The following is a 25,219-nucleotide window of genomic DNA, read 5'->3' as shown; positions in this document are numbered from 1 at the left end:
GTTTTAATTTTATTTATTTTTAAAAGTTTCCTTCTGTTTTTGGCAAGCGGTTCTGCTTTCCTCGTTATGGTAATAATATGCAGTTTCCTTTGAAAATACGCTTCCTTCCATAAAGAACATAAGGCGTTTTTAAAGGATTGAGTAATAAATGGTTCAATTTATATTTTGATGTTGGAAAACTTTTGAAGGGGATGTGTGGGTGACACAAATTTGGGCAAAGCCTGTTTAAAGACAATTCCAGACAGGATATGATATGAAAGGAAATGACAATTTCCTAATAGCGTGTGTAATTTAGCTGGTGAATTTGCCCTTCTTAACTTCTATAGCATTGAAAGAATGTGGGCAGACATCTTTGGGTATCTATGAAGAGTTATGTATATTAAATATTTAAACATCCGGGAACTTAAATAATATAATGCAATCAAACCCCAATCGTTTGGAATACAAAACAAAAACCAAAAAACAAAAACATGTAAAAGGTCATTGGTTTAATTCTCTTTTAATGAAAAGCAAGAATTTCATTATAGTGTGCCTTTATTTCCAGGAGTATTTGGGAATTTAATCCTTTGAGAAAACAACTCTCTAATTTCACAAGCTCAACCTGTTAAGGAATTCTTTCTAGTCCACAAAACAAAACAGAACAAAACCCTTGCCAGTGGGAGATGAGGCATATTAAAAATCACTGTCAGAGATTGTTGATGGGAATCATTTTCTTTTATTGCTGAATCCTCATGGAGTAAGAAGCGGTGGGCAGTCTGCATGACCGGGACCCCATCCATCTTCCTGGCCAGTCATTCTGCAGTTTGGCATTGAAAACAGGCCTCGAGATTTGAGATTTTTAAATCAATTTTTACGTCAGGAAGGAAAAGAACATTTGGCCTCTCTCTGGCAACCCATCTGAATTACAAATGGGATCCCCAAATAACTCATCACAACGCTGAGGGTGATCCAGCTTTCTCATTTCTGGATGGAGCTGAGAGATACAAAAAAAAAGAAAAGGCAAACAGAATGACTTTGTCTTCCAAATAATTGACATGAGACTTCTTCCTTTAAAAGAGAGAAAGATATGAGAGACTCCAGATAAAGCATGGAAAGGCCTCTCAACCACCCACTGCATCCATTCCAAACACATCCTTGAATTCAAGTGAGGTCCCTGTTTAAACTCATCCTCCAGAGTCATCCACTGGGTGATGTTTGGGGATGTTTTACAGCAGTAGAAACTGTAAGTCTGAACTGTTAGGCCAACAAATTGGAAATAAGAGTCCCTTAGAATCGATTTTCTGCAGGATACAGATGAGGTAGAAAAGGACATAATTTCCCCCAAGTAACCCGCAGTCAATTCACAGCATCAGGTCTCACAGTGTCCATTACTCTTATTTCCTCTTTCCCATTAAAAAGGTTAGACCTGGAATTTGAATATTAGTACCTCCTATTAATGTTCAAACCCCTACACTTCCATGATGGTTGGGGTTTCCCCTAAAATTCCAGATATCCTAATTATTCATTGACATTACTGAATTATCCTGATTATACTGAATATATATAAACATGCTGACTTATCATTACATAGAAATATACTAAATTATCATTACATTATCATGTTCTGATGAACCTTTGCTCTACTGATGGACGTTTGGTTTGTTTCCGACTTTCTGCATTTCATTTACTCACTTACTCAACAAATATCACTAAGCTCCCACTATGTTGCAGGCAGCAGAGATGAACGATGAGCATAAACAGATGTGGTCCCCGTCCTCATGGAGAACAAAACCTAGCAAAGAAAACAGATTTGTTTTGAAGTCTATGCCACATTCAGTGAGCACACACCATGTATCTTTGACTCACAACCTCAGCTGCTTCACCAAACTGCATGAACCTCTTTATAACCTATTTTCTGCACAGGTGTTAATATCCCCATGGAGTACACTCCTGCAAGATGGCAATTAGCAATTAATTTCAGGAAACACTTCCAGTTAACATTTCATGGCTTCCAAACAAAGTCTTTGGATTTTTGTAGGAAAAATAAAAATCTTGTCTAAGAGCTTGAAGATAGACAGCATCTAGCCCATCACTATGGGGTTTTTCTTTTTTCTTTTTTGAGTATGTGCTTAAGCATTATAATTGTATAAGTAAATATTTTAAACTGACTTCAGATATTTTTAGCAGAATATAGTTTTTAATATTAATTGACTTTAGTAATGAGCCAATATTGTAATGAGCCAATATTATAAAATACACAATATTGTAAAGTTTTACAATATTGTATATTGTAAAACAGTATATTTTTATTTAGTAATGAGCCAATATTGTAAATTTAATTTAATTTAATCATCCCTTTAATTACAAATAAATAAATTTTTAAAAATAATTGACTTTAATAGAAGAGAAAACTCAATTGCAAATACATCACCCTCATTTTGTAATCAGGGTTTCAATTCATCTGACCATTGATTTTCTACTTTCTAGTCTTCACTTCCCTTAAATTTCTTTCAGATAGCGTATTTTACTATCTCATGGCAAAGTACCTCTTGGCTGAATTTTTTTTTTAATAAATGCATTGCCCAGTTGATTTCTAAAGAGATCTTTTTTCCCAGAAATTATTCTTTCATAAAAATCATTTTTCAAATAATTATATTTCCAGGAAAAGAAAGCAGAGTCATATAAGTCCTAGGATCACATTGACCACGTGTAGATGTAGCACTTTACAAACATCCCATGGGCTCCTGCAGACTTTGGAAACAGTTACGAGGAATGGCTAAGACATCTGTCCACCCTAAATAGAAAGCGATACCTACGAGTATTCATTCAACGGTGTGTCAGAAATTGGCTGTTTGAAGCACTCATGTCTTTTTACAAAGTGAGTGGGTAGAGACCTGTATTCGGGTACCCACAAACCAGGTGGGCAGATGAAAGCAGAAAGGTGGTGGATGGAGGCATAAAGGCGTAGATTTTCACTCTGTCAATATTAATAACACCTTACTCTTGAGAAGTGCTTTCTCCTGCAAACTGTTGCACAGCGCTTCCTTTAATCCTCCTCCTGTCTCTTTCTTCGGACCGTTGATTTTGTAAGAAACTCTTTGTTGGAATAACCATCTCAGGCTTAGATAAGAAAGACTCTTAAACTTTAATACTGGGGAAATTAAATGCCCAAATGAGACAGCCATGAAATCAGAGGGGTTTTGTTAATTGCATCAATCTAGTAAGTCCAAGAAAACCTGCTGACATGGACTGTCTCATGGAAAAAAAGAGACTTGTTTGTAAGGTTAACTCTTAAACAAAACACGGGAGTCTTTTAGCCAAAGTTTTTAATCTTGGATTCCTCCCGAGTATTAAAATATGAATACCAAGTTGTTCTTTAAGGAAAGGCTTTTTAAAGTAGCATTTGTTTGGGGCAATTCCTGGCTTCACCAGAGACTTGGCATTCCTTCCCACCCTGAAAGGGGACTCTATAGTCATTTGGCGGGTCTCAGCTATTAATAGTAATAATAATAGCTACCGTTTGTTTATCGCATGCAAATTACGTGGCCAGTCCTGTGCCGAGCACAGCGCGTGCATCAACTCGTTTATAACCCAAAGTCCCCGCCCGCAAACCCTCTTACTGCCCCACTGTGCAAATGCGGGTTTAAGTGACCTGCCCAAGGTCACGGAGTTGCGACCAGCAGAGGCAGAACGCACACTCGGGCTTTCGTTGCCTCTAAAGCTCACCCTGGCACTCGCGTGTTAGTGATGCTTCCTGTGCTTCCGGGAGCTGTTTAATTTAAAAGCAGATAGAACAGCCAAAGGTCCACTTTTGTGATTTTCTTATTCATGTTCTCTGTGGAAACATCATGTTTATGTGTTGGGCTTACCTGAAATGACACTTACCTGAAAATACGACCAAGCAAAAGATAGGAGAATTAATCCATGACTTTCGTAAAGCTTGGACACAAGTTTTCTGAATGTACTTGCCACTAAAATAAGATTTATGTTGGCTGTTTCATTTTGTCTGAATTGTCCAATTCCGTTTCAAGTGAGCCTCTTGGTAAAACACAAAGGTTGGACTCAAAACCTTTGTTTATCTTGGAGCTTTCTAGCAGATCCAGTTCCTGGAATCTGTTGTAATGAGGCTGATTTAGTAAACAATCAGGCTATTGTACTCGCTAAAATAAAATGTCATCCCAATTCTTCTTTTAAATATCAACTTCAGTTGAAGTAGATCTCTATCAAAATACATTTGCATTCCTTTCAAAGAGATGGGAACTGACCACCAAACATTTCCACTAGGATTTTGAATAAGTGATGTATATTGGAGATGCTTCAAACATTCTTTGGGAATGAAGCTATAGTCATGCATGGCACAATGAAAGACATTTAAAAAGTGATTTTATTAACATGCAAGGCTTGGTTGCGAATCCAAGCCCTGAGATGCTTCGTCTTTGATTCCCATGAATAAAAATAAACTCTGTAAAGAAAGTTGCTCAATAATATCACACTGGGAAATCTCCGAAATTACTTAATAGTCTTCAGACCGTTCTTTAAAGTACTAAATAGTCTCTGAAAGGATTTTTTCATCTCTTTAAACACCAAGTCTGTTATTTTTGACAGCTGGGGGAAAAATAAGCTGCTGTGGTTATAGTCCTTTGAGTACAAAGCCCAACAGGAACTATTTTAATTTATCACTGAAAGAGGGCTCTGCAGAGAGGAAAGAGAAGGGGTGGAAAGAATGTGAGAGAGAGGGAGAGAGGAAAGAAGAAGGGAGGGAGGAGGGAGCAGGGAAGTAACTGTCAGTACCTGCTGATGTTGAAGAGACAGCAGACAGACTTAACAAGACTCTGTCTAAACTCGCGTACAGTCACCTTTCCACAAGTGCAGCTTGGTAGCTCAGTCGATGAAGGAGACCCAGGTTTGATCCTTGGGTTGGGAAGACCCTCTGGAGAAGGAAATGGCAACCCACTCCAGTATTCTTGCCTGGGAAATCCCATGGACAGGTCGAAAGGCTCCAACACGACTTAGCAACTCAACTACTAAACTATACCTCAAAATGAACAGCAGAGAATAATCGTGAAAAAGCTCAAGGCAGTTACTAAACTATACCTCAAAACGAACAGCAATAATCACGAAAAAGCTCAAGGCAGTTACTAAACTATACCTCAAAACGAACAGCAGAGAATAATCGTGAAAAAGCTCAAGGCAGTCTCCTTGACTTTTTGTAAAGACTTTGAACTTCTTTGCAGTGATTTCCCTGGCATCCTGAGGGTCTCTTTTCAAGACTGTAGCCTAGATCCACTACTGCCCAGGGAATCTGCAGGTTCAATCCAAGCCGCCCTCCCCCAACTCCCACCAAAGGCTAGCAACAGAGGGAAGAGAGAAGAAGGCAGATCTCAGTCTTAAAGTGGCAGGTACCCAGCACTAGCAAATTGGAACAATTAAATTTAGGGAAGTTAAAAATCTCTGTCCGAGGGGGATGTAACATGACTCCTAATGTCCATTCGGCTTTTCCTTACAAAATCACTTTGGTTGGTTTCTGCCTTTCAGCATTCCCTAACGGCCAGCTCATGAGGGCAGGGCCCTGTGTTCTAAAGGACACTATAGAGCGTGTTTGAGTAGGAGAGTCAGTGACAACACAGCCCGAATTTTAGAGGCCCCAGGAACCCCAAAGAGGTCAAACTTTTAGGTGAGACCTGAAGGAGCTGGTTGTAGGGAACAAAATAATAACCAAGAACCCTTTTCCCTGCTAACTGTTCTCAAGAAGACGGGCCTTGTAGAGCAATGCAGGAAGCCTAGAGGGAGGAGAGAGCCAGTTTCCACCTGAACGGGTCTAACCTGCAGAGAACAGATCCTCGATTGCCTTTGGGCTGGACAGCTCTCAGGAGAGGCTAAAGCGGCTGGCGCCAGTATCACGCTGGTAGAGCCTCTAGCTTAGATTGTCAGTGTAAGGAGCCAAAGCTGTGACTTCAACCCCATTCAGCACGTCCTGATGCCACTGGCCACGGCGGGGGTGCTAAGCATCGGAAAAGAGAATGTTCAACATAACCCATCTCTCTACAAGGGGCAAAACGGACTACAACAAAACACCCACCACCTAAATGCTACCAGCGGTTTACTCTTCATTTACTAACTCATACATTCTGTGTGTTCTCTGATGTCCTGGTTCCAACATCAGTATTTTCATCATCACTTATTTACCCCAGAATAACATAATCTCAGGATTTAAGACCTTTATTGTTGTTTTTGGAAACCAACACTTGAATTTAGCCAGACTCTGGTTACAGACTGCATGGAAATTCTGTCTCATGAGCAGCGCGTTTCTCATTGGTCTTCCATTTATCTTGGCCTTGCACCTCAGCAGTGAATGACTGAGGTCATCCATTTCAGAACTTTCCTTGCATTTTCCCTGTTGCTGTGCTTCTGGTCGCTGAAAGGCCATTGTCTGTTTGTTATTTTAGTCAGTGAAAGGGGATGGAGGGATCACCCACTCTGAAGAAATAAATGAGAAAGACTCCAGCTACCAAGTAAGTGATCTGTAACCTCGGTTCGGTGGTGGGTTTAGCTGCTATGTTCTTGGTTCTTTCGAGCCTCATGTCCAGTCAGTTCTCAACCACAGCCAACACATCTGACATCTCTAGGTCGGGCACCTACTGTATACCAGGCACCGTCTTGGACTTGGAAGACGCAATAAATGTTCATTACTGTGTTTATCAGCATGAGCTACCGTACGGTACCATAGAGAGGAGAGAAAATGAGTGTTTTGATTTTTCTTCTTACAAAGACACTATTCCTACTAGTTGAGGGCCCCATCTTTATGACATTAATCAATCAGCCTTAAGTCTTTACTCCAAATACTCTCAAGGACAAGCTGGCTTTCCTCAGCTATTTCTTATTGTAAAGTCTCACACACGCTCTTCCCTCTCTGCACATGGATAATTCCTCCTCGTCCTTCACATCTTGGCTTAAACGTCACCTCCTCAAAAACCTGTTCCCTTCCCACCCATCGTCTCTGCACCCCGTTCTTTTACTCCATGGCACTCATCACACGTTGCAGGAAGTCGTCTGTCCGCTAGTCGTCTGTCTCCCTTCCCCTTCCCACCCCTGTCTGGGGCACTTGTGGAGCAAGGAAGGGACCAGGGACCTGTTCTATTTTTTTTTTATCACACTGCATGGTGCCTGGTACACAGTAGCAGCTACTTCTGGAATAGATGAGTGGAAGACGTGGGGTCATGCGGGCTGTTTCTATCATTTTCTCTATCCTGGAGAAACAGTTATGTTTGTATAACTGTACATATCCTTTTTTTCCCCAATGGGAATCATTTCATGCTCAACATCCTATTTTATAATCTGTACTCTTTCTTAACTTAGAAATATACCTCCAAAAAATGTCATCAATATTCTTCTTCTAATTTTGGTGATACGGAGACATGGTTAAGTGTATGGGCTGCAGGCTTCAGACTGCCTGGGTTTGAATCCTGGCTCAGCTGTTTTTTGGTTGTGTGACTAAAGGCAAGTTACCAATCCCTCCAGGCCTCAGTTTCCTCATCTGTATAATGGGGCTAGGAAACGCACTGCTTTACAGGGCTGTCATATTTGGATGGATCTATATGTGTGGAGCACGTAGAACATTCCTGGTGGAGAGGAGTCACTGGATTGTAGTTGCTGTAATATCTTACAGAAGAACCTGAACGAATGTTTGGCCAACCCAATTCTTCCTTACTCCACACACTTTCACACTGGTTAGGACTTCAGCTTATAAAGTCACACCCTCTGCTGCTGTTTCATTACTATTACGGCTTCTGACGATAAATTACTACCCTGTAATGTTGTTCATACACAAACACACATTCTAGCAATTACTAAATAATTTATTATTTATACTTCCATAATAGTTGGTTTCTCTTACACATTTCAACATGTAATATGTTGCCTTTTACAGCATTCACATTGTTTTTATCTTTCTTTTTTAACTGACTACTACACCCACCCTTCCTCCAAACCTATATTCTAGACCCCTTTGGAACTAAAAATCCCAAAGGGTACTGTCTTGGAAACATGATAAACTTCTGTTGTTCACTATGGAATATTTACATGTGTTTGTACATTTTGTCTGGAATCTGACAGTGAATCAGTTATGCCCATCATTTTGACTCTACAATCTGACTGTAGTCACTGGAGATCTGAACGAGCTGGAAATGTCATTCTATTTACACTCATCTAGGAATGTTTCGAGAGTTCTGTTTTCCAGGGTCTTGGATACAGACATGAGATTTGTGTGTAGTATTGGGAGATGACAAATGTTTAGTTTAATTTTAGGAGGAGGGGTAGACAGTCTCTGCTCCTTTTAGATTCTCCCTCTCTGAGGTATAAAAGCCTTAACTGATGCTTCCACAAAGAGAAAGCACAAGGAATTCCCAGCCTGGCTTGGCTTCCAGTGTCTGAATCAAATGGGACCTTCTGATGATCTTGTCCTCCAGCTTCCTGCCAACGTCCCTGGGTTCTAGGAGGGGACACACTCAGATGATTCAGATGTGAATAAGTTTTGTTATAAATTTTCAGAATGTATAGGGTCAAACCCCAAGCAAAGATTCTAAATCTTCTGCATTTCATGACAAAGCAATCATACACTGTTCAGACTCTTAGCTCATTTTGAAGGAAAGGACTCAGCCATGTATTGTTTCCAAATTTAGCTTCTAACCTATTTTTTTTTAATTAAGCTAATAGGGATGGCGTAACCATGTGGTAAATAGACATGACCCACTGAAGGCTCCTTTCTTAAAAAAAAAAACACACAGTGTCAAAGGAGAGCTGTTTGTGGGGACTCCCCACTTCACACCTGAGTGATGAGCTAAGGGAAATGTTTTGGAAACATTGGGAAGGCCAGTTGCTGGCCATTCATTCCAGACTTACCATGTGTCAGGCGAGGTGCTGGATATAGAGCGATGGAAGAAACTCAGAGGGGTCTTATCCTCTAGAGCTTCCCTTCCATCAGAGGGAGTCAGAACACTTCCACATGAGCAAAGAAATCCCAAACATAAAGAAAACTCAGCAGTGTTCCCCAAGAAGGGGGTCAGGCTTCCTCAGATTCTCTCAGCTGGGGCTGCGTCTCCAAGGAGCACAGCTAAGCTGAGACCTGATGGAAAAGACGCGGCCCCTGAAGCCCTGAGACACCCCGAGCAGCAGCGTAGCCAGGAGGAGGCTCCGCTTTCAGAGTCAGCTTCTGCAAGGGAGAAAAGCCCCCGGTGGCTGTAGCAGAATGAACAGGGCCAGGACGAGGCCAGTGAGGCACAGGGGCACCCGATCCAGCAAGTATTCCCTGAGCACCTCTTCCCTGAGCACCTCCTCTGTACCCGGCACTGGGACCTCCCATCCCTCAAAGCCACCAATGAGTGTTAAGCCAGGAGGACCAATTCGTCCCAGTTTGCCCAGGACTTTCCTGGTGTGGGGGCTTCCCAGGTGGAGCTAGCGGTAAAGAATCCACCTGCAACGAAGGAGACTCAAGAGACATGGGTTCGATCCCTGAGTCGGGAAGTTTCCCTGGAGGAGGAAATGGCAACCCACTCCAGTATTCCTGCCTGCAGAATCCCACGGACGGAGGAGCCCAGCGGGCTACAGTCCATGCGGTCGCAGAGTCGGACACAACCGAGCACACTTAACTTCCTGGTTTTAAAGCTGTAAGTTCCATGTCCTGGAACGCCCTCACGCCCAGAGAGGCCAAGACAGTTGCCCGCTTTGTGTTCGGCACCCAGGCACCACGTCCTCCGTGGGCTTTCCATCACCAGCTGCTGCAGTCCTCACAGCGTCATGAGGTACGATTCCGTTGCTCTATTGTTACTCTTATCCAGAAGAGGAAGCTGAGAGGTCACACCGTTTATTCCCAGTCACTCAGCAAGGATGTGATGAACCAGAGCCACGCCATGTTCTGTTGACTCCAGACACTGAGCTCTCAGTTACTCGCTGTGTCTTAAAATCCTCTGTGGGGCAAAGCCAGTTAACGGGGTGTGGGAACATGGGTGGCAGGGTTGCTGGTTTCTGCCTTTCTGCAGAGCAGCGTGCTGGGGGTGTCTGCCTCCTTGTAAGGCGAGTGTCTGCTCTGGGTGCCTGTCATACTTGACATCTGAGCATCTGCTACAACTTAGGCAGCTGGGATCCGACAGAAACGCTCAGGAGGTGTGCTGGTACAGCAGCTGCTTGGGGAGCCCTGGATGCCTGAGGCTTTGCTCCGAGGAATCCCTTCCTCCAGGGTGCTGCAGTCTGGGGAAGGCTTCAGGACCTGGAAATTTTTCTCTGTCTTCTTGCTCATGTCTAAGAGGTGTGTTTGATCGATCCACTGATGTGAAATGATTACTCTCTACCTTCTGAATCAAAACTCCCACATTGCCGTAGAAGCTCTGTGACCCAAGTTTTATGAGTCACAAGTTGTGAATGTGGACCCAGTGGGCCAAATGCAGCCGCAGCAATAATTGCGCTGTGGTTGTTTGCTGTCAACAGGGCTTTAAAGCTTCTGCTGTCAGTATTTTTAAATAAACATATTTTGCATTTACTGTAATTCAAGTTCAAGTTTCCACTGAAAAACAATAGAAGATCTGACAGTGCCGAGCTATAATCTAATCATATCTTTGGTGGATCTGAGCAGCTGTTGCCCTTTTAAACAAGGCATCTGACCTTCAGCTCACCACAGTCTCCCCTGCTCCGATCTGTCTCCCCAACATCTAGGCCAGCATTGCTTGAACTGTTTTTCTTACACTAGAGAAATATTTCTTTGGCCTTAGGTGGCTTTTCAGTTCAGTTCAGTCGCTCAGTTGTGTCTGACTCTTTGCGACCCCAAGAGCCGCAGCATGCCAGGCCTCCCTGTCCATCACCAACTCCCGGAGCTTGCTCAAACTCATGTCCATTGAGTCGGTGATGCCATCCAGCCATCTCATCCTGTGTCGTCCCCTTCCCCTCCTGCCGTCAATCTTTCCCAGTATCAGAGTCTTTTCCAGTGAGTCAGCTCTTCGAATCAGGTGGCCAAAGTAATGGAGTTTTAGCTTCAACATCAGTCCTTCCAATGAACACCCAGGACTGATCTCCTTTAGGATGGACTGGTTGGATCTCCTTGCAGTCCAAGGGACTCTCAAGAGTCTTCTCCAACACCACAGTTCAAAAGCATCAATTCTTCAGCACTCAGCTTTCTTTACAGTCCAACTCTCACATCCATACATGACCACAGGAAAAACCATAGCCTTGACTAGACGGACCTTTGTTGGCAAAGTAATGTCTCTGCTTTTTAATATGCTGTCTAGGTTGGTCATAACTTTCCTTCCAAGGAGTAAGCGTCTTTTAATTTCATGGCTGCAGTCACCATCTGCAGTGATTTTGGAGCCCCCAAAAATAAAGTCAGCCTTTTACAAGTGGGGAGATAAGGTCAGCACTGATTATCCCAACCCTTAGCCTCTTTCACATTTTTATTTTATCTGTATGGCCCCCCGTGTCATTTCAGTTCAAGTGAACTGTGGGGAAAAGGCTTTGACCTCCTAACAGATTTTTGGTCGTCTGTAATTTACCTAGAATTTTGGATTTTGCAGCCTCAGTCCTCCAAACCATAGGAACCAAGTAGGATTGCGAACATTGCGTTTTACCATGAAAATATGTCCATTCAAAACTACAAATAAAACAATTGCCTTCTTTTACTGCTGTTTTATGAAGTGGCAGTGTCACACCAGAGATTAAGGGAGACAATCATGTAGAGAAGAGGAGGCATACCCAAGGAAAGGCACACGTGGTGCAAGTGGGAGAAAGCCTCTCACAGCCGGCTCATGCGAAAAGGGGGCTTCAGGAACAGCTAGATCGGGGCATATGCGATGGCAGCGCTACGTGGGGTCTTTCTCCCTTTCTCGCTCTTCAGCTCTCATCTCTGCTTTTCCTCTGTGTCCCCGGGTTTCTTTTTCAAGCAGATTTTTTTCCTAGAAGTGTTGATGGTTCCTGAAGCTCCAGGCTTTTATCTTCACAGCTTCCGGCTCAAAGGAAAGGGAACAGACCTCTCTCTCGCTTGTTTTGGCAAAGCTTTGAGATCAGCTCAGGTTTAGCTGTGTTTGGCCAGTCCGAACCAATCCCAGCAGCTCCGTCATACACAATGCTCTGGTTGGCCAGGTCTGGGTCACGTGTCCTTGTCCAAGGATGAAATTAGGTGTGAAAACCACAGGGAATAAACCAGAGGGAAGAGTGGTTCTCCAAGGAAAACCCAGCTTGTAGTTCTAGAAGGAGTAAAAAATGCTTGCCAGGGAAGCATTCATCAGTGAATGAATGATCAGATTGGTAAATAAATGTCCCCTCTGTGATTTCATACCATGAAAGTATTTACACATCTTTTCTTATTTTTTTCCATCTCATCCAGGACTCACAAGTACACAGACACCATCCAACCTTTGAACATCTCTGTCTGAACGTATTTATTCACCTGCTCCTGAGTGTTGTCTTGCCGCCACTAAAAATGCACTTTGTTTGAACTTGCTCTAGACCTCGGACCCCACGGAGAAGGTGGTCGCTCCGCCACAGCCGGAAGCGGCAGCTGCAGCTGCAGGCCAGAAAGGCAAAGAGGGCCCGTCCAAGGACAAGAAGGCAGCCGCGGAGACCAACAAGCAGAAGGGCAACAGGCAGGAAGCCAAAGAGCCGGCCCTGGGCGTGGAGCCGGCTGCCGCGGAGGCGAACTCGCTGCCAAACGGGGACAAGCCCCAGAAGAGACCCGAGAAGCGGCGGCAGTCCCTCGGGGGCTTCTTCAAGGGCCTGGTGGGTAGTCGGGGCGCCTCCCCTCTCGGGGCTTTTGGGCCCCGGCTGTGGGTCCCGCCTCCAAAGGCGACCAGCTGGCTGGCCACCAGGTGGCCAGACCTTTGCCAGACAAACCCTGAGCGCCTGCTGGGGGCCAGGGGCAGAGAGCCCGGTGCGTGCAGGTGTGTGAGATGCTGGCGCAGGGTGGAAAACAGGAGCTCCGTTTCGGGCCGTGGGCAGCTCAGCCAGCTGTGCGGGCTGCGCAGAGTACTGGCCCGCTCCCACGTGAGCGGGAAAGCTATTCCAGCTGTTCAGCCAGGAAACGCTGGACCCTTGCTTATAGCCTTCCTGGGCTGGTTTGCTGCTACAGTGCAGAAATGGCCAAAGAGGGGCCGCAGCAGAAGAGATAGGCAGCACACTTCTCGGACCGCCTTGGAGCGCTGATGGCGCTTTGGCACCGTGATGCCCGCAGAGATGGTGAGCGGTGGGTAGACACTAAGTCTTGTTCACGCCACCGAGCCCTTTGTCTGAGGCCAGGCTTCCTTGCATTCGTCACCTCTTTAATGATGGCAACATCCCTTTGGGGTAGAAACGCTTCTTCCTTAATCCCTCCATCTTCCTGTTGTCACGAGACTCCAACAGTGGTGAAGAAGGGAGGGCTTTCCTGCCACTTTGCAAGGATCCAGTCCAGCCCCGAGGGCTTCCAGGCTGGGCACGTTTCCCCGGGGGTTGCCTGACCCCTCTCCTGAGAGGGCAGTGCTAGCAGCAGGCCCGTCACCAGTCAGGGAACCATTGCCACCTCGTCACCTACGGAAAAGGAGCCTCCAGCTGCCCTCGGCCCCGCCCAGCCCAGCCTCCCTCCCCAGAAGCTACAGCGCCAGCCGCTCCCCACGTGACCTTTGCCCTCCTGGTGGCAGCCTTCATTCTGGCCCCTCTCTCGTCCTTCTTTACCTGCTCGGATTCAGATAGAAAGCAGCCTGCTTGGTGTTACATGAGAACTTTGCAGAGATACGTTTTGTAAGCAAAGTAAACAGCCAATACGGTTAGAAAGTGAACAGAGGGTTGATGGAAATTAGATCTACCTGGGGACGGTTTTCTACACCACCCCCACATCCCCAGGTACTGTTCTTAGCACATCATAAGCCAGGACTCGCCTTGTCTTAGAACAGCTCTCTGAGATACATGTCATCACCTTCGTTGAGATAAATGTCATCCCTTTTATTCTAAAGATGAGGAAACTGAAGCACAGAGAGTTCAGTCATTTGTCCAAGATTTCACAAAGCTAGAAAGGAATATACACAGGCATGGAACTCGGGCAGCTCACCGGAGACCATTCTCTTACCCACCACCCACGAATACGGTGTATTTATTTAGGACAGCACCTGGCATAAAATGCTAAATAACTGGTGATTGCTATTGTTGACATGACAGATCTTCACGTTCTTTTGTTATTTCCTCCAGGGACCGAAGCGGATGTTGGATGCTCAAGTGCAAACAGACCCCGTGTCCATCGGACCAGCGGGCAAATCCAAGTAAACAAATCTTCACGGCTCCCATCAGGTTCCGCCACCGAGATGTCTCCTCCCGACTCTGTTTCCCCCCAAACCCTCTCCATCTGTATATTTTTTCTTCTGATGGCCATCCCATGAAAGTCTGTCTCCGAATTAAGCCTGAGCTGTTGTATATTGAGGTGTATTATTTACGTCTCTGGTCCAGTCTTCCCTGGTAAATAACTGAAAAGATGGCTTAGCAGGTTAACTAGCCAGGTCTGAAGATGGGTCCCAAGCAGGTTTGGGGAGGGGCAGAGAGGACTGCATTCTGGTTAAGTTATGAAAAATGGCGAGGGGCAAGTAAATTGCAGAAGGGAAAAGACTGCTGGAAGGAATTAAGCTTTGTAGTCAAGGCGTGCTCATCCTCTCGGCTGAAGAGGAGAGGCGAAAATCCGTTTGTTTAAGTTCACGTTTCAAGGAGGGAGACCGTGGGCTGTGTGTTGTTGGGAGGTTGCCAATTTTCTGGAATGGAATGTGTGGGGAATGACAAAGGAATGAATAAGAGTTGTTTTTCAAATAGGGTCCTTGAACGTTATGGACGAGAGGGAAAAGATTGACTGGAGAGGACTTGACATGATTTGGAAAAATAGTTGCTTTTTGAGGCTCAGCGACAAGGGCGAGGATTACAACTTCAAAAAAAAAAAAAAGAAAACCCAAACCAAACCAAATAAAATACGTTGCGAGTTTATTTTTACAACACTAGGGGGCGCCAAGGTCTCCGTTTTCCTCCTGCATCCGTGTCCCTAACAAAGATTTGGTCTCTGCAATCTTACATTATTAATGTTTCTCAGATGGCTGAGGGGCTTGCTTCATCTGTTCTGTCTGACACTTATCTCAAGTCTGTCTGTAATTTCCTAATGTTCTCAGGATGTGCTCTGATAAAACCCTCCCATAACCCCAGTTAATAATAAAAATTTACAGAAGATTATTCAAATACCTGAGTTTTTTTTAATACTTGTACAGAGGAGTACATAGGACCATGGTGTATTAAAATGTAGTTCAAAACCTAGCCATATGATTGACTGATATCATGTATACTGTATCTTTTTCTGATTTAATAAAAAAAATACGTTGACATCTGAACGATCTTTTAATGTTCAGCTTTTAAAGCAGGTCTCGTCTCTCTGTCTGAGATGGCTTTATCTTCCATGTCAGAAAATCGATGCTTCCCCGTCTTATTTCCTCTCCCAGATCTTCCTCGATTTCCTCATGCGTGGGCATGTGCACACAGATGTGTAACATATACACACTGCCTCTGGCCACACTGACAGAGCAGAGCCTGACACAGAGACTCAGTGCAGGTGCGAGCCTGAAGGCAGGCTCCCAGAGGAAAGGGAGGAAGAGGAAGACAGCGCAGGGTCTGGTCTCAGCTGGAGCGGAGTTTCGTTCGGTCTCCCAGGGGGCCCTGGAGTGTGACTCGTACCACAAAGTTGGTTCTACTACAGGCAAGGAGGCTGGCCTCTGTCCCCTTGTTGGAGAGCCATGGACCACCCTGGGAGGTGTTGGGCCGGGCACGCTCCTACAGTTGAGCTGAGAAGCTGGGATCCCTCGGGCTGGAGGTTAAGAGTCAGTCGGAGTGCCCACAAGTGACACATACAGCAGGTGTGTATTTACACGCACAGATGCACACACACACTCAGGGACGTGTTTCCATACAGGGATAGATGGACGCACGCACACGTTCAGTCTTACACAGGCAAACGGACACGCGTGACGGACCCACGGGCCCCGCGGCTCTGACAAGGCCACTGTGTGTACAGTCCACCGCACTGTGGCTAGAAATAGCATCAACACCTGCTCCTGAGAAGTCCGTACCTTAGGCAAAGAAAACTTTGGCTTGAGCAGAAAGGCTTTTGGAAAATGTGTTCAGGACAAAAATATTTCCCCCAAAAAAGTTTGGGAGGCCCTTGGCTCCTAGGACCCGCCGGCTACCAGCTTGGACTGGCTGCGCCTGAGAGCCCAGCTCCCAGAAAAGACCAGAGGCTTTTTCCTTGGGGTGGGTTTGGCTTCTCCAGCCCTCCCGCCTGAACCTGGAGATTCCTCTGTCTGTGACTCACCCAGCAGAGAATGACCTCATGCTGCTTCATGTCTGCATGCTTAACTTGGCCCAAATCAGGGGAAAAAACCCTCTGGGGAAGACCTCAGTGGGGGATGACTTTCCCTCCATCATCCCCATCACAGCACACGGGATGATTCAAGGCAAACAGGCAGCCGGTCACTGCTTTGTCTCTAAACACCGCGGGGGTTGCCTGGTATGACCTTTGAGCTCTGGCCATGCCAGTCTGTTGAGAAAGGTGGCAGTGTTATTTGCAAGTTTCACCTCACTGCACACAGGGGCTTTTTGCCCTGATGAGAAATGTCTCCAGGGCGAGACTGACTCACTAACGCCAAAGGAGCCCTCCCACCCTGGGAAAAAAGTTTCAAACTTTTAAAAAGAAGTTATCTGCTGAGAATCTTGCTGCAGAGCATGCCAACAGTTTCCGTAACTGGTTTCCCATCCTCCTGGCCAAAAAAAAGAAAGCCATCTTTGAATGAAATTGCTTGTTCTGTTTCTAAGAAAACTTAAGCCAGAGAGGACTCTAAAAATTATTGGGGAGATTCTAAAGCCAGTTGTAACCTGAAAAGCAAGTTAAAATTCCATTTTTTTAGTTTGGTGGGGTTTGTTTGGTTTTAATTGGAGAGCCCATTCCTGACACATTTGCAATAAATACTAATTTCCATGCTTCCTGTTGGGTTAGGGGTGAAAAGAGTGGCCACTCCCCAAGTGAGTGGGGAAAGCTCCGGGGACACAGATTCACAGAGGGGCTGAAGTTCTTAAAAGGGCAGCACCCAGGAATGCCCTTGGGATACCAAAACCACCCACAGTAAAATGTTAAGAACACCCCAAAATAGAAAGAAATTAACACCTGGGGGAGGGGCCACAGGTGCCTTTTTGAAGCTGACATGCTCGTTAACTTATTATTTATTTTCAGGGGTACATGGACGTGTCTTCTCCTGTGTCGAGGCGTGGCCTTTCCAAGACTTGGGCTGTTGAGCTGAACGGGCCACCATCAGGGAAAACCACCACCACCAACAGGGAAATGCTGCTTGCCAGCTCCAGCCAACGGCGACCTCCGGACTGATATCCGTAAAAGAATTCATTCAAACCACAGTTGTTCTCAGCAGCCCCTGAGGTCTCTCATGAATTCATGCTGGGGAGAGAGGCACATGCCACCCCAGGAAAATGCCAAAAAGGGAAGGAAAAGAGAGAGAGAGCGAAGTCCTTGTGGTTTTGTTGCGCCCCCTGCCCTTTAAACAAATCATCAGGGATTTGCACACACGCGCGCACACACACACACACACACACACACACACACAGACTCTCTAGCTGCATTGCTGTTGTTTGTGTGCAAACAGATGCACTGGGGTCCCATTTAATGAGACTCCAACAGGTTCGAATCTGCGCCTTGCTGGCTGCTTCTCAAAGTGCCTGGAAGACAGCAGGCCTGATGAGCAGCATTTCTTCTGTCAAAGAATCCCAAACTGATCTCAAGCCTTACAAACCAGAATCAGCTCCCCACGCTGCCTGAAAGAGGAGGAAAGGAAGGTGATTGCCAGTATTAACTCACCCAAGTTGCAAATGCAGGGAATGCGCTTTGCAGAAATCTAAAATGATCCTTACCAGCTTTTAACTATCCTCTCAAGCCCTCTCTCGGCCTTTTATTAATAAAAAGGCAGTTCGCACGGTGAGTAGAATTTAGCTCCTCTCTGGTCTAGACCTTGTTCATTCTATTAGTGGAAATCAAGTGACACCAGCCATCCCCTACCCCAATCCCGGAAATTACAGGCTCCATTAGGAAGAAAAGGAATTTACAGAGCAGCAAATTCTGTAAATTTGTAATTCAGATCTCTAGCACTGGCCTGAAAGCCTGTGAGAATCCAGTCCTTGGCATAAATTGGTTTTCAGAGGAGCTTAACTCTTTTGTTTCCCTCTCTTGGAAAGCCACTCACTGGAGCCTCTTCACCCCCTGGCCCTTAAACTAGCCATTGCCAGTGCCTGGATAGCAAATCAGGGCGATTTTATGAAAGTAAGGCTAACAGTTGGGCTTCCCTGGTGGCTCAAATGGCAAAGAATCAGCCTGAGATGCAGGAGACCTGAGTTCCATCCCTGGGTTGAGAAGATCCCCTGGAGAAGGGAAATGGCAACCCACTGCAGCATTCTTGCCTGAAGAATCCCATGGACAGAGGGGCCTGGCGGGCCATGGTCCATGGGGGCACAACTGAGCAGCTAACACTTTCACTTTTACCAAAGGCACACTGTCACACTTTATGGTTTGCAGGCTGCTTTTTGACTAAGTTATCTAAGTTAAAGCCGTGTGCCCTAACTGGACTTAACAGCATCCTCTGTTGTATTTCACTATGAGAGGGAATGGTGTGCACTCTATGGCTTCCTCCCCTCCCGAAGGTGCGCTCCTTAACAAAATGGCCCCCAGCAGGATCTGGCCATGATTGCATGCGATTTCTTCTCCTTGAAGGTTTTCTATTTAAATCTGGCCACAGGAGGGAGTTCCAAGACCTGGATCCCAGATCTCTAGCCTGGCCCTTTTCTCTGACCGCTGACCAGGAGGTTGGGCTGAAACAACTCTTAAGAGTGCGTTTGTTGGGTAACTCCTAGAAAGTGGTTAAGTTTCACGATGAGAACTAGGGTAGGAGGGCCAGCCTGCTGAGTCCGTTGCTCCCTGTGATTCTCAGTCCCCCGAACAAAGGGAAGGTTGGTTATTGGTTGGTTTTTCCATTTTTATCAGCTCAGACTTAGAAGAAGCTTGAGAAGGGTAGTGTGATTGTAAATAGTTAAGGGTAGTGTGATTGTAAACGGTTAAGTTGGTGTCACTGCCAAGCGTGAAGTCACCCTCACACCCAACGAGAGGAGACGGCAAGTGACTTACCCTGTCAGTTTCCTCCCTGAACAGGAGAGTAAAAACAGTGCATAACTCGTGGAGCTGCTGTGAGCATGCACTGCGATGCAGCTAGGCAAACCCTTTGTGCAATGGCTGGTACATTAGAAACAAAAAAACCAGTACCGGAGGGCTGTTAGAGCGCAGGGAATGTTAGCACCAAGTCCCTGAAAACTCGTCCTCAAGTTGGCTAGTTATAACGACAACAGCAGTAGGGATGTTTATCATTCTGTGTGACAGGTGTTTTGTTACAACCTGGCTCTGATCTTCTGGGACTCAGCTCTGCCATGTCCCAAATGAGTTGACTTCAGCAGTGCGAGACAAGGGAAGTACAGGATCAGCGTCATCAGTTTTGATTCACCATTTCCGTGAAAACTGATGTTGAGAAGGTGACTATGATGATGCAGTAAGCAATAAAGCAACTGTGGATATCAGGATTTTTAAAGTTAGCCATTCCCCAAGCCGGCCAGGCCCCTTCAAGCTCCTGATGGGACTTGAGCAATTATGACGCCTGCCCTGCAGACCGGGGTCGTTAGACTGTGAGCCCGTCAACATCAGGCACCTTCTTGTCTCATTCACTGCTCTATCATCAGTGAACAATACCTGGGCACAGTAAATACCAAATAAATAGCGCCTGCATGCGTAAGTTGACAGCTAAGTATTTTAAGGCCATGTCCATTGGAGAGAGGGTTGCCTTATGCTCTGGCTTGACTTTAACTCCAAGTGTTGGATCACTCTCATCAGTCTCCCCTCCTCAGGTGCCCAGCTGAGTGGTCCTCAAAGTGTGGTTCCATAACAATCAGCGGCAGCTGAGAACCAATTAGAAATGCAAATTGTCCAGCCCCCTCCAGACCCAGGATGGAGCCTCGCACCCTGTGCTCTCACAAGCCCTCCAGGTGGTTCTGATGCAGGGAAAATTAAAAACCACTGGTCAAGGTTGAACTCTAACTTCACTGAGTGTCAACCAAAAAAAGACCAGTTCTGAACATGCAAAGATAATCACAGCTAACCTTGGAATTTACTATACAGGTCAGGTATTGTGCTTCACAAGAAGTCCCTTGTTTACTGCCCATTTTACAGGTGAGGAAAACAAGGTTTAGAGAGGAGAAGCAACTTAGCCTGCGGACACACAGGTCAGAGCCAAGGTTGCAACCCAACTAAGCTCTTCTTACAGGCGTATTTTTGCGTCTGTGAGAGATACAGACAGACACAAAGACAACTGGAATATCAATAACGCAGGGCACGGTGGTGCTTAGAGGAAGACTCTGCCTCAGGACTAACGGGGACGGAGCTTGGCCGTTTCAGGAGGTGACGGTTGAACTCACTCATAAAGAATGGCCAAAGGGGCTCCCAACAGAACGGAAGTGCAAAAGGCCAGCGTTTACAGAGGGAGTGGCAAGTAGGTCAGCATGGCTGGAGTGAGGCTGTGGGGAAGACAGATGGTGAAGGCTGGAGAGGAGGCAAGACCACATCCACAGGGACACGCAGAAAGGAGCCCGCAGTGAGAAGCTTAAACCTTCTCCTGTGGGCAGCAAGGAGCCAGGGAAGAGCTCTGAGCTGGAGGGTTACAGAATCGGATGTGTACTTTGGTTGCAGGTGGATCTAATGCAAACTCAATTCAACTAATATTCCCTGGATCCCTTGAGTGACCTCAACTACCAGACACCATAAAGTGTCATCATTTTACTTTAAACCTCTTCACAGAGTATAAGAAATACTCAGACAAGACCTCTAAATGGCTTTGGTCCTTGAAAGGATGCTTGAATGCTTATTTCCAAGTGTCATATAAGTGAGTTTGGAATTTAGCCCCATCGTCCAGCTGATTACCCACATCTATGACCTTAGGCTGTGAGATCTTTAGTTACTTTACCCTAGCTTGCTTCTCTGTAGAATGCAAATAATCGGGGAACTTAGACTTGATGAGAAGAGTAATAAGACAACCATTTGTAGCTTGTTAGTATAGTGTGTTAGTTGCTCAGTTAGGTCCGACTCTCTGCGGCTCCGCTGACTGTAGTTCACCAAGCTCCTCTGTCCTTGGGATTCTCCAGGCAAGAATACTGGAGTGGGTTGCCATTTCCCTCTCCAGGGGATCTTCCTGACCCAGGAATGGAGCCCAGATCTCCTGCACTGCAGTCAGATTCTTTACTGTCTGAGCCACCAGGGAGATGAGACAACACATTCGTAGCTTGTCAGTAGAGTGCCTGGCAAATAAGCGCTCAGAAAGCACACTGATGAGGATGCCCAGGACACCTGCCTGAGGCAGAAGGCATGTCTTCTCTTTCAAGGGCTCCAAGTCCACCCAGTCCTTAGGACACCCTTAAGCTGCGTCCTTGTCTCTCCCTGTTCTGGTAACCTGATTGTCTGGCTCATCCAAGAAAAGAGAAAGAAGGGAGAGAAAACATGTTGATTTTCCCTGGTGTCCCTTCCATTCGAAAGTAAAGTAGAATTGAGGGGAGGGGACTCAGGTCTCCCTTTAATCTTCCTTGGTTGTATCTGCTTATTAGCCATGTTGCCATAGTAGCAGATGCTGTGGACGCCCCATTGGTCCTCAGCCCAGCTCTGAGTTCACCCACAGCCCTGATAACTTTCACGTCCATGGTCCCTCCATGATTTGCTTTTCTTCTTGATGGCTTCCTCCATGGGCTGTGGGAACTTGTTCAGTGCACATGCAGGATTCCTGGAAATGCCTGAAAGTTCACGTTTCCAGGGGCACCCTCAACCAAGGAGAGATGGAAGATGACACATAAATAGCTCAGCTTCTCCATATTTGGGGGGATCTTCTACATGTTTCCACAGAGGTCCCCAGCAAGAGCCCACAGTAGTAACACACTCATAAGTACACCCTCCCTCGTTCGTGCTCCCTGGGACCCATTCTCAAATAAACGACTTGCACGCAACCTCTCGTCTCGGGGTCTGTATCTAAGCACAAACATCTGTGTCTCCCTTAGGCTTTCGTCAGGGGATCTAGCTTTGCGCCAAGTAGTTTAACAGAAAGGGGGTTAATACGGCACTGGTTTCAAAGGTGCTGGAAGAGCTGACAAGGCAACCATGTGACAAGGAGACCACGCAGAGATGAGACCCAGAAGGAAGCCACAGCTACTAACTATTAGGGCCAGACAGATAACAGGGGGAGGTTTGGTTACCAGACCAGGGAACCTGTGGTCCTGTGGGAAACGGAGAGCCCTGTTGGGGGAGGGGAGGACTGCCTGAGGGCGGCTGGGTGGGAGGGGAGGGGAGGGGACGGGGTGGGGGGGGAGGGGAGGGGAGGGGGGGGGGGGAGGGGACGGGGTGGGGGGAGGGGAGGGGGTGGGGGGGGAGGGGACGGGGTGGGGGGGGAGGGGACGGGGTGGGGGGGGAGGGGGTGGAGCGTGCGAGGGGGAGGGGAGGGGCGGGAGAGCGTGGGAGGGGAGAGCAGGTTCGGAGGGCTGCTCTGCAGAGCCGCCGCTTTTGTGCTGATGGGAGGAAAAACTGTCTTGGTGCCAGGGCCTCCCACTGGCTGACCTGAGCGAGAAGCCACTTGGTTCTATGGATCCTGGGAAAGGTAGTTTGAAGGCAAGCCTGGAAGGAGGACGTAAGAGCGAACAGGCAAATGCCCAGCACAACCTGAGGTCCTGCTTTGAGAGAGAGAAAAAAAATCACCACCACCAGGGCGCGGCTTTGGCGAGGGCCCCACCCTCTCCCTGGACCTACATACGTGAACATGTATGTTGCGGTCCCTGTGACAACCCGGCCCTCTTCGTTACCTTCAGGACAGAGTCGACGTTAAGGATGCAGGCTCTGGGTCCAAAGGCCGGGTTGGAATGCAAAGGCACTTCCCTCCCCGCCTCGCTCCCCGCGCGTAGAGCGGGGCTGGCGGTGGAGGCCCCTCGCGGGTTGCGCGGGCTTTAAGGAGACACCCTCCCTGCAGATGCGCCTGGCGCGTCCTAAGGGCCTGATAAAGGTTCACACTTATCAGCACACTGCGAGTTTGAACTGGCGTTTGGGTATTTGGACACCCATTAAAATTCCTGCTCGAACTTGTTTCTTCTTCCCTTTACCACTCCAGCTCCCAGCTTTAAGTCTAGAATCCGAGACTCTGCCTCCAGTCTCGACTGCGCCGCCATTAAACGACAAAAATAAAACACCGAAAAACGTTTCCACTTTCACAGAAGTCCTGCCAGGACCGGGGAAGGAGCAGCCCTTCCCCACCCCTCTTGGCTCCCAACCCTCCCTCGCAGCCCCCGCCCCTCCCTCTCTCGGCCACTTGTTCACAAGTAGCTTAGCAGTTTTGAGGATACAAAAACAGGAAATTGTGCACCAGTCCTGACTAAAGCTAAAAACGCTTGAGCAAACCCTTCATCGCACTGATTTCTTCAGCTCTCAGAAAACGAGGGCCTTGAAAAAATCAGGCCCCCTGGCCGAGATCTCTGGATTTGCTTAATCATTTCCTTTGCAAATGTGTAACTTCTTTAGCCACGAAGAAGAGATGGTGAGAAAGAGGGAGGCGGGAGGTGAAATGTTTGAAGTCAACCACAAGACAAGACAGGAAATTCTGGAATGGGGGTGGTGGTGGTGACGTTTCTTTCATTCCTCGGTGCCACAGCAGTCTCCGAGAGCAACTCTGGAAAAATGACCAGAAAGGAGATTTTTATTTTTTTGCTGTTGACTCTGACTCAGAGGGAAATGCGGGCATCTTCATTCAGGGGATGAATGGAGATCATCAGAGCCAAGAAGACTCTGGGTTGTCCCCATCTGCCCTTTATTTGGAGTTTCCCAGGTGGCTTGGTTGTAAAGAATTTGCCTGCCCATGCAGGAGACTTGAGACGTGGGTTTGATCTCTGAGTCAGGAAGATCTCCTGGAGGAGGAAGTGGCAACTCCAGTATTGCCTGGGAAATCTCATGGACAGAGGAGCCTGGCGGGCTACAGTCCATAGAGTCTCAAAGACTAGGACATGCCTGAGCACACGTGCACGACCCTTGATGTGATCCAAGCAGCAGGCACTTGTTGAGAGCCTATTCTATCCTTGTCATTTACAGATATGAGGAGGAAGAACAATTTTAACTCTACACTCTTGCTAATATAGCTGTGATGTATATAAAGCAGAAACCCCCACATCTAGAAGGAGAAATAAATTCACAGTCGTAGTTGTAAGTTTCACCTTCCTTCTGTTAGTAACTAAAAAACAAACCAACAAAGGCAAGTTAGTAGCAATTTAAAAAAAATGGCCAGCACTCTTTATACACTTGGTTTAATCAGTTTATAGAACAAAGCAATCAATAACGGCAAAATATATATTCTTTTTAAAGTACACATGGAGTATTTACCAAAATTGACATGTGCTGGCCTATTGAGTAGGTCTCAGATTTAGAAGGAGGGGTGGGCAGGGTTTGCTGTTGGATTGGATGTGAAGATCAGAGAAAGGCTGGAGTCAGGGCTAACATGGAAGGATCGGCGTTCTGAAGTCAAGAATGACTGGTTCACGCATAATTAGCATTTTGGAAAGATAGGAGTGTGTGTGTGTGTAGCACTCATAAGATAGGAGTATTTCTATGTGTGAATCAAGGTGGGAATGAACCTGTGTCCACCTGAACATGAAGCAATTATTCAAACTTGGTTTCTGGAATATTCCCAGAGTGAAACAAGCCCCTGGTTTTATCACTGTCTTCTCAGTTTAAGTATTTGCTTGTCTTGTGAACTGAGTAGGCATTATCTGTTTCAGTTTGGAATGGTGGACACAAAGAAATAACTCTTTACAAGTTCCATGGTGTTGACAAACACTTCTGAAAAAAATGAAGTGGGTGACCCAATTCCTGGCCTCCTTTATCAAAGAGGGATTGGTTTATTCATTGACCAATTGAGTATCAGTTGTGAGTCTGGGTCTGGGAGAGTGGTAAGAAAAGCAGAGGCCACTCCAGGATGGCTGGGGAGGCAGCCCCTTGCAAGGCCAGATATCCAGGAACTCTCACGTGCCCAGTTGTGTTCCAGCCCCTTGTGGATAGGTTTGAAGTAGTCATCAAGGACACTCTGGGACTCAGTTCTCC

At 46.5% G+C, this 25,219-nt stretch overlaps 1 protein-coding gene and 1 long non-coding RNA gene across 15 annotated transcripts in view; one reads left to right on the top strand and one right to left on the bottom strand.

The window, feature by feature from the left end:
- Positions 1-15,198, top strand: part of BCAS1 (brain enriched myelin associated protein 1) — a 100,526-nt gene extending 85,328 nt beyond the window's left edge. For 7 of the 13 annotated variants that reach the window (XM_061438002.1, XM_061438004.1, XM_061437996.1 and 4 more), the window contains 3 exons: positions 6,426-6,491; positions 12,466-12,735; positions 14,176-15,198. In XM_061438002.1, the coding sequence (XP_061293986.1) occupies positions 6,426-6,491; positions 12,466-12,735; positions 14,176-14,250 (411 nt within the window). In that variant the 3' untranslated portion in view covers positions 14,251-15,198. The other 6 variants (XM_061438005.1, XM_061438000.1, XM_061438001.1 and 3 more) reach the window with 2 other exon arrangements.
- Positions 474-23,406, bottom strand: LOC133259922 (uncharacterized). 2 transcript variants are annotated; one of them, XR_009740592.1, is made up of 3 exons: positions 22,893-23,406; positions 1,676-1,771; positions 474-1,047 (listed from the first exon to the last, which is right to left on the bottom strand). It is a non-coding gene; the product is annotated as an uncharacterized LOC133259922 (long non-coding RNA). The 2 variants fall into 2 exon arrangements; XR_009740591.1 differs by lacking the exon at positions 22,893-23,406 and adding an exon at positions 3,865-5,020.
- Between the last annotated feature and the right edge of the window lie 1,813 nt (positions 23,407-25,219).

Source organism: Bos javanicus, chromosome 13 (assembly GCF_032452875.1).
Source record: "Bos javanicus breed banteng chromosome 13, ARS-OSU_banteng_1.0, whole genome shotgun sequence".
In the NCBI taxonomy this organism is placed as follows: Eukaryota; Metazoa; Chordata; class Mammalia; order Artiodactyla; family Bovidae; genus Bos; species Bos javanicus.
Note: the sequence above shows the minus strand (reverse complement) of the source record. Positions and strands in the feature narration are given on the sequence as shown.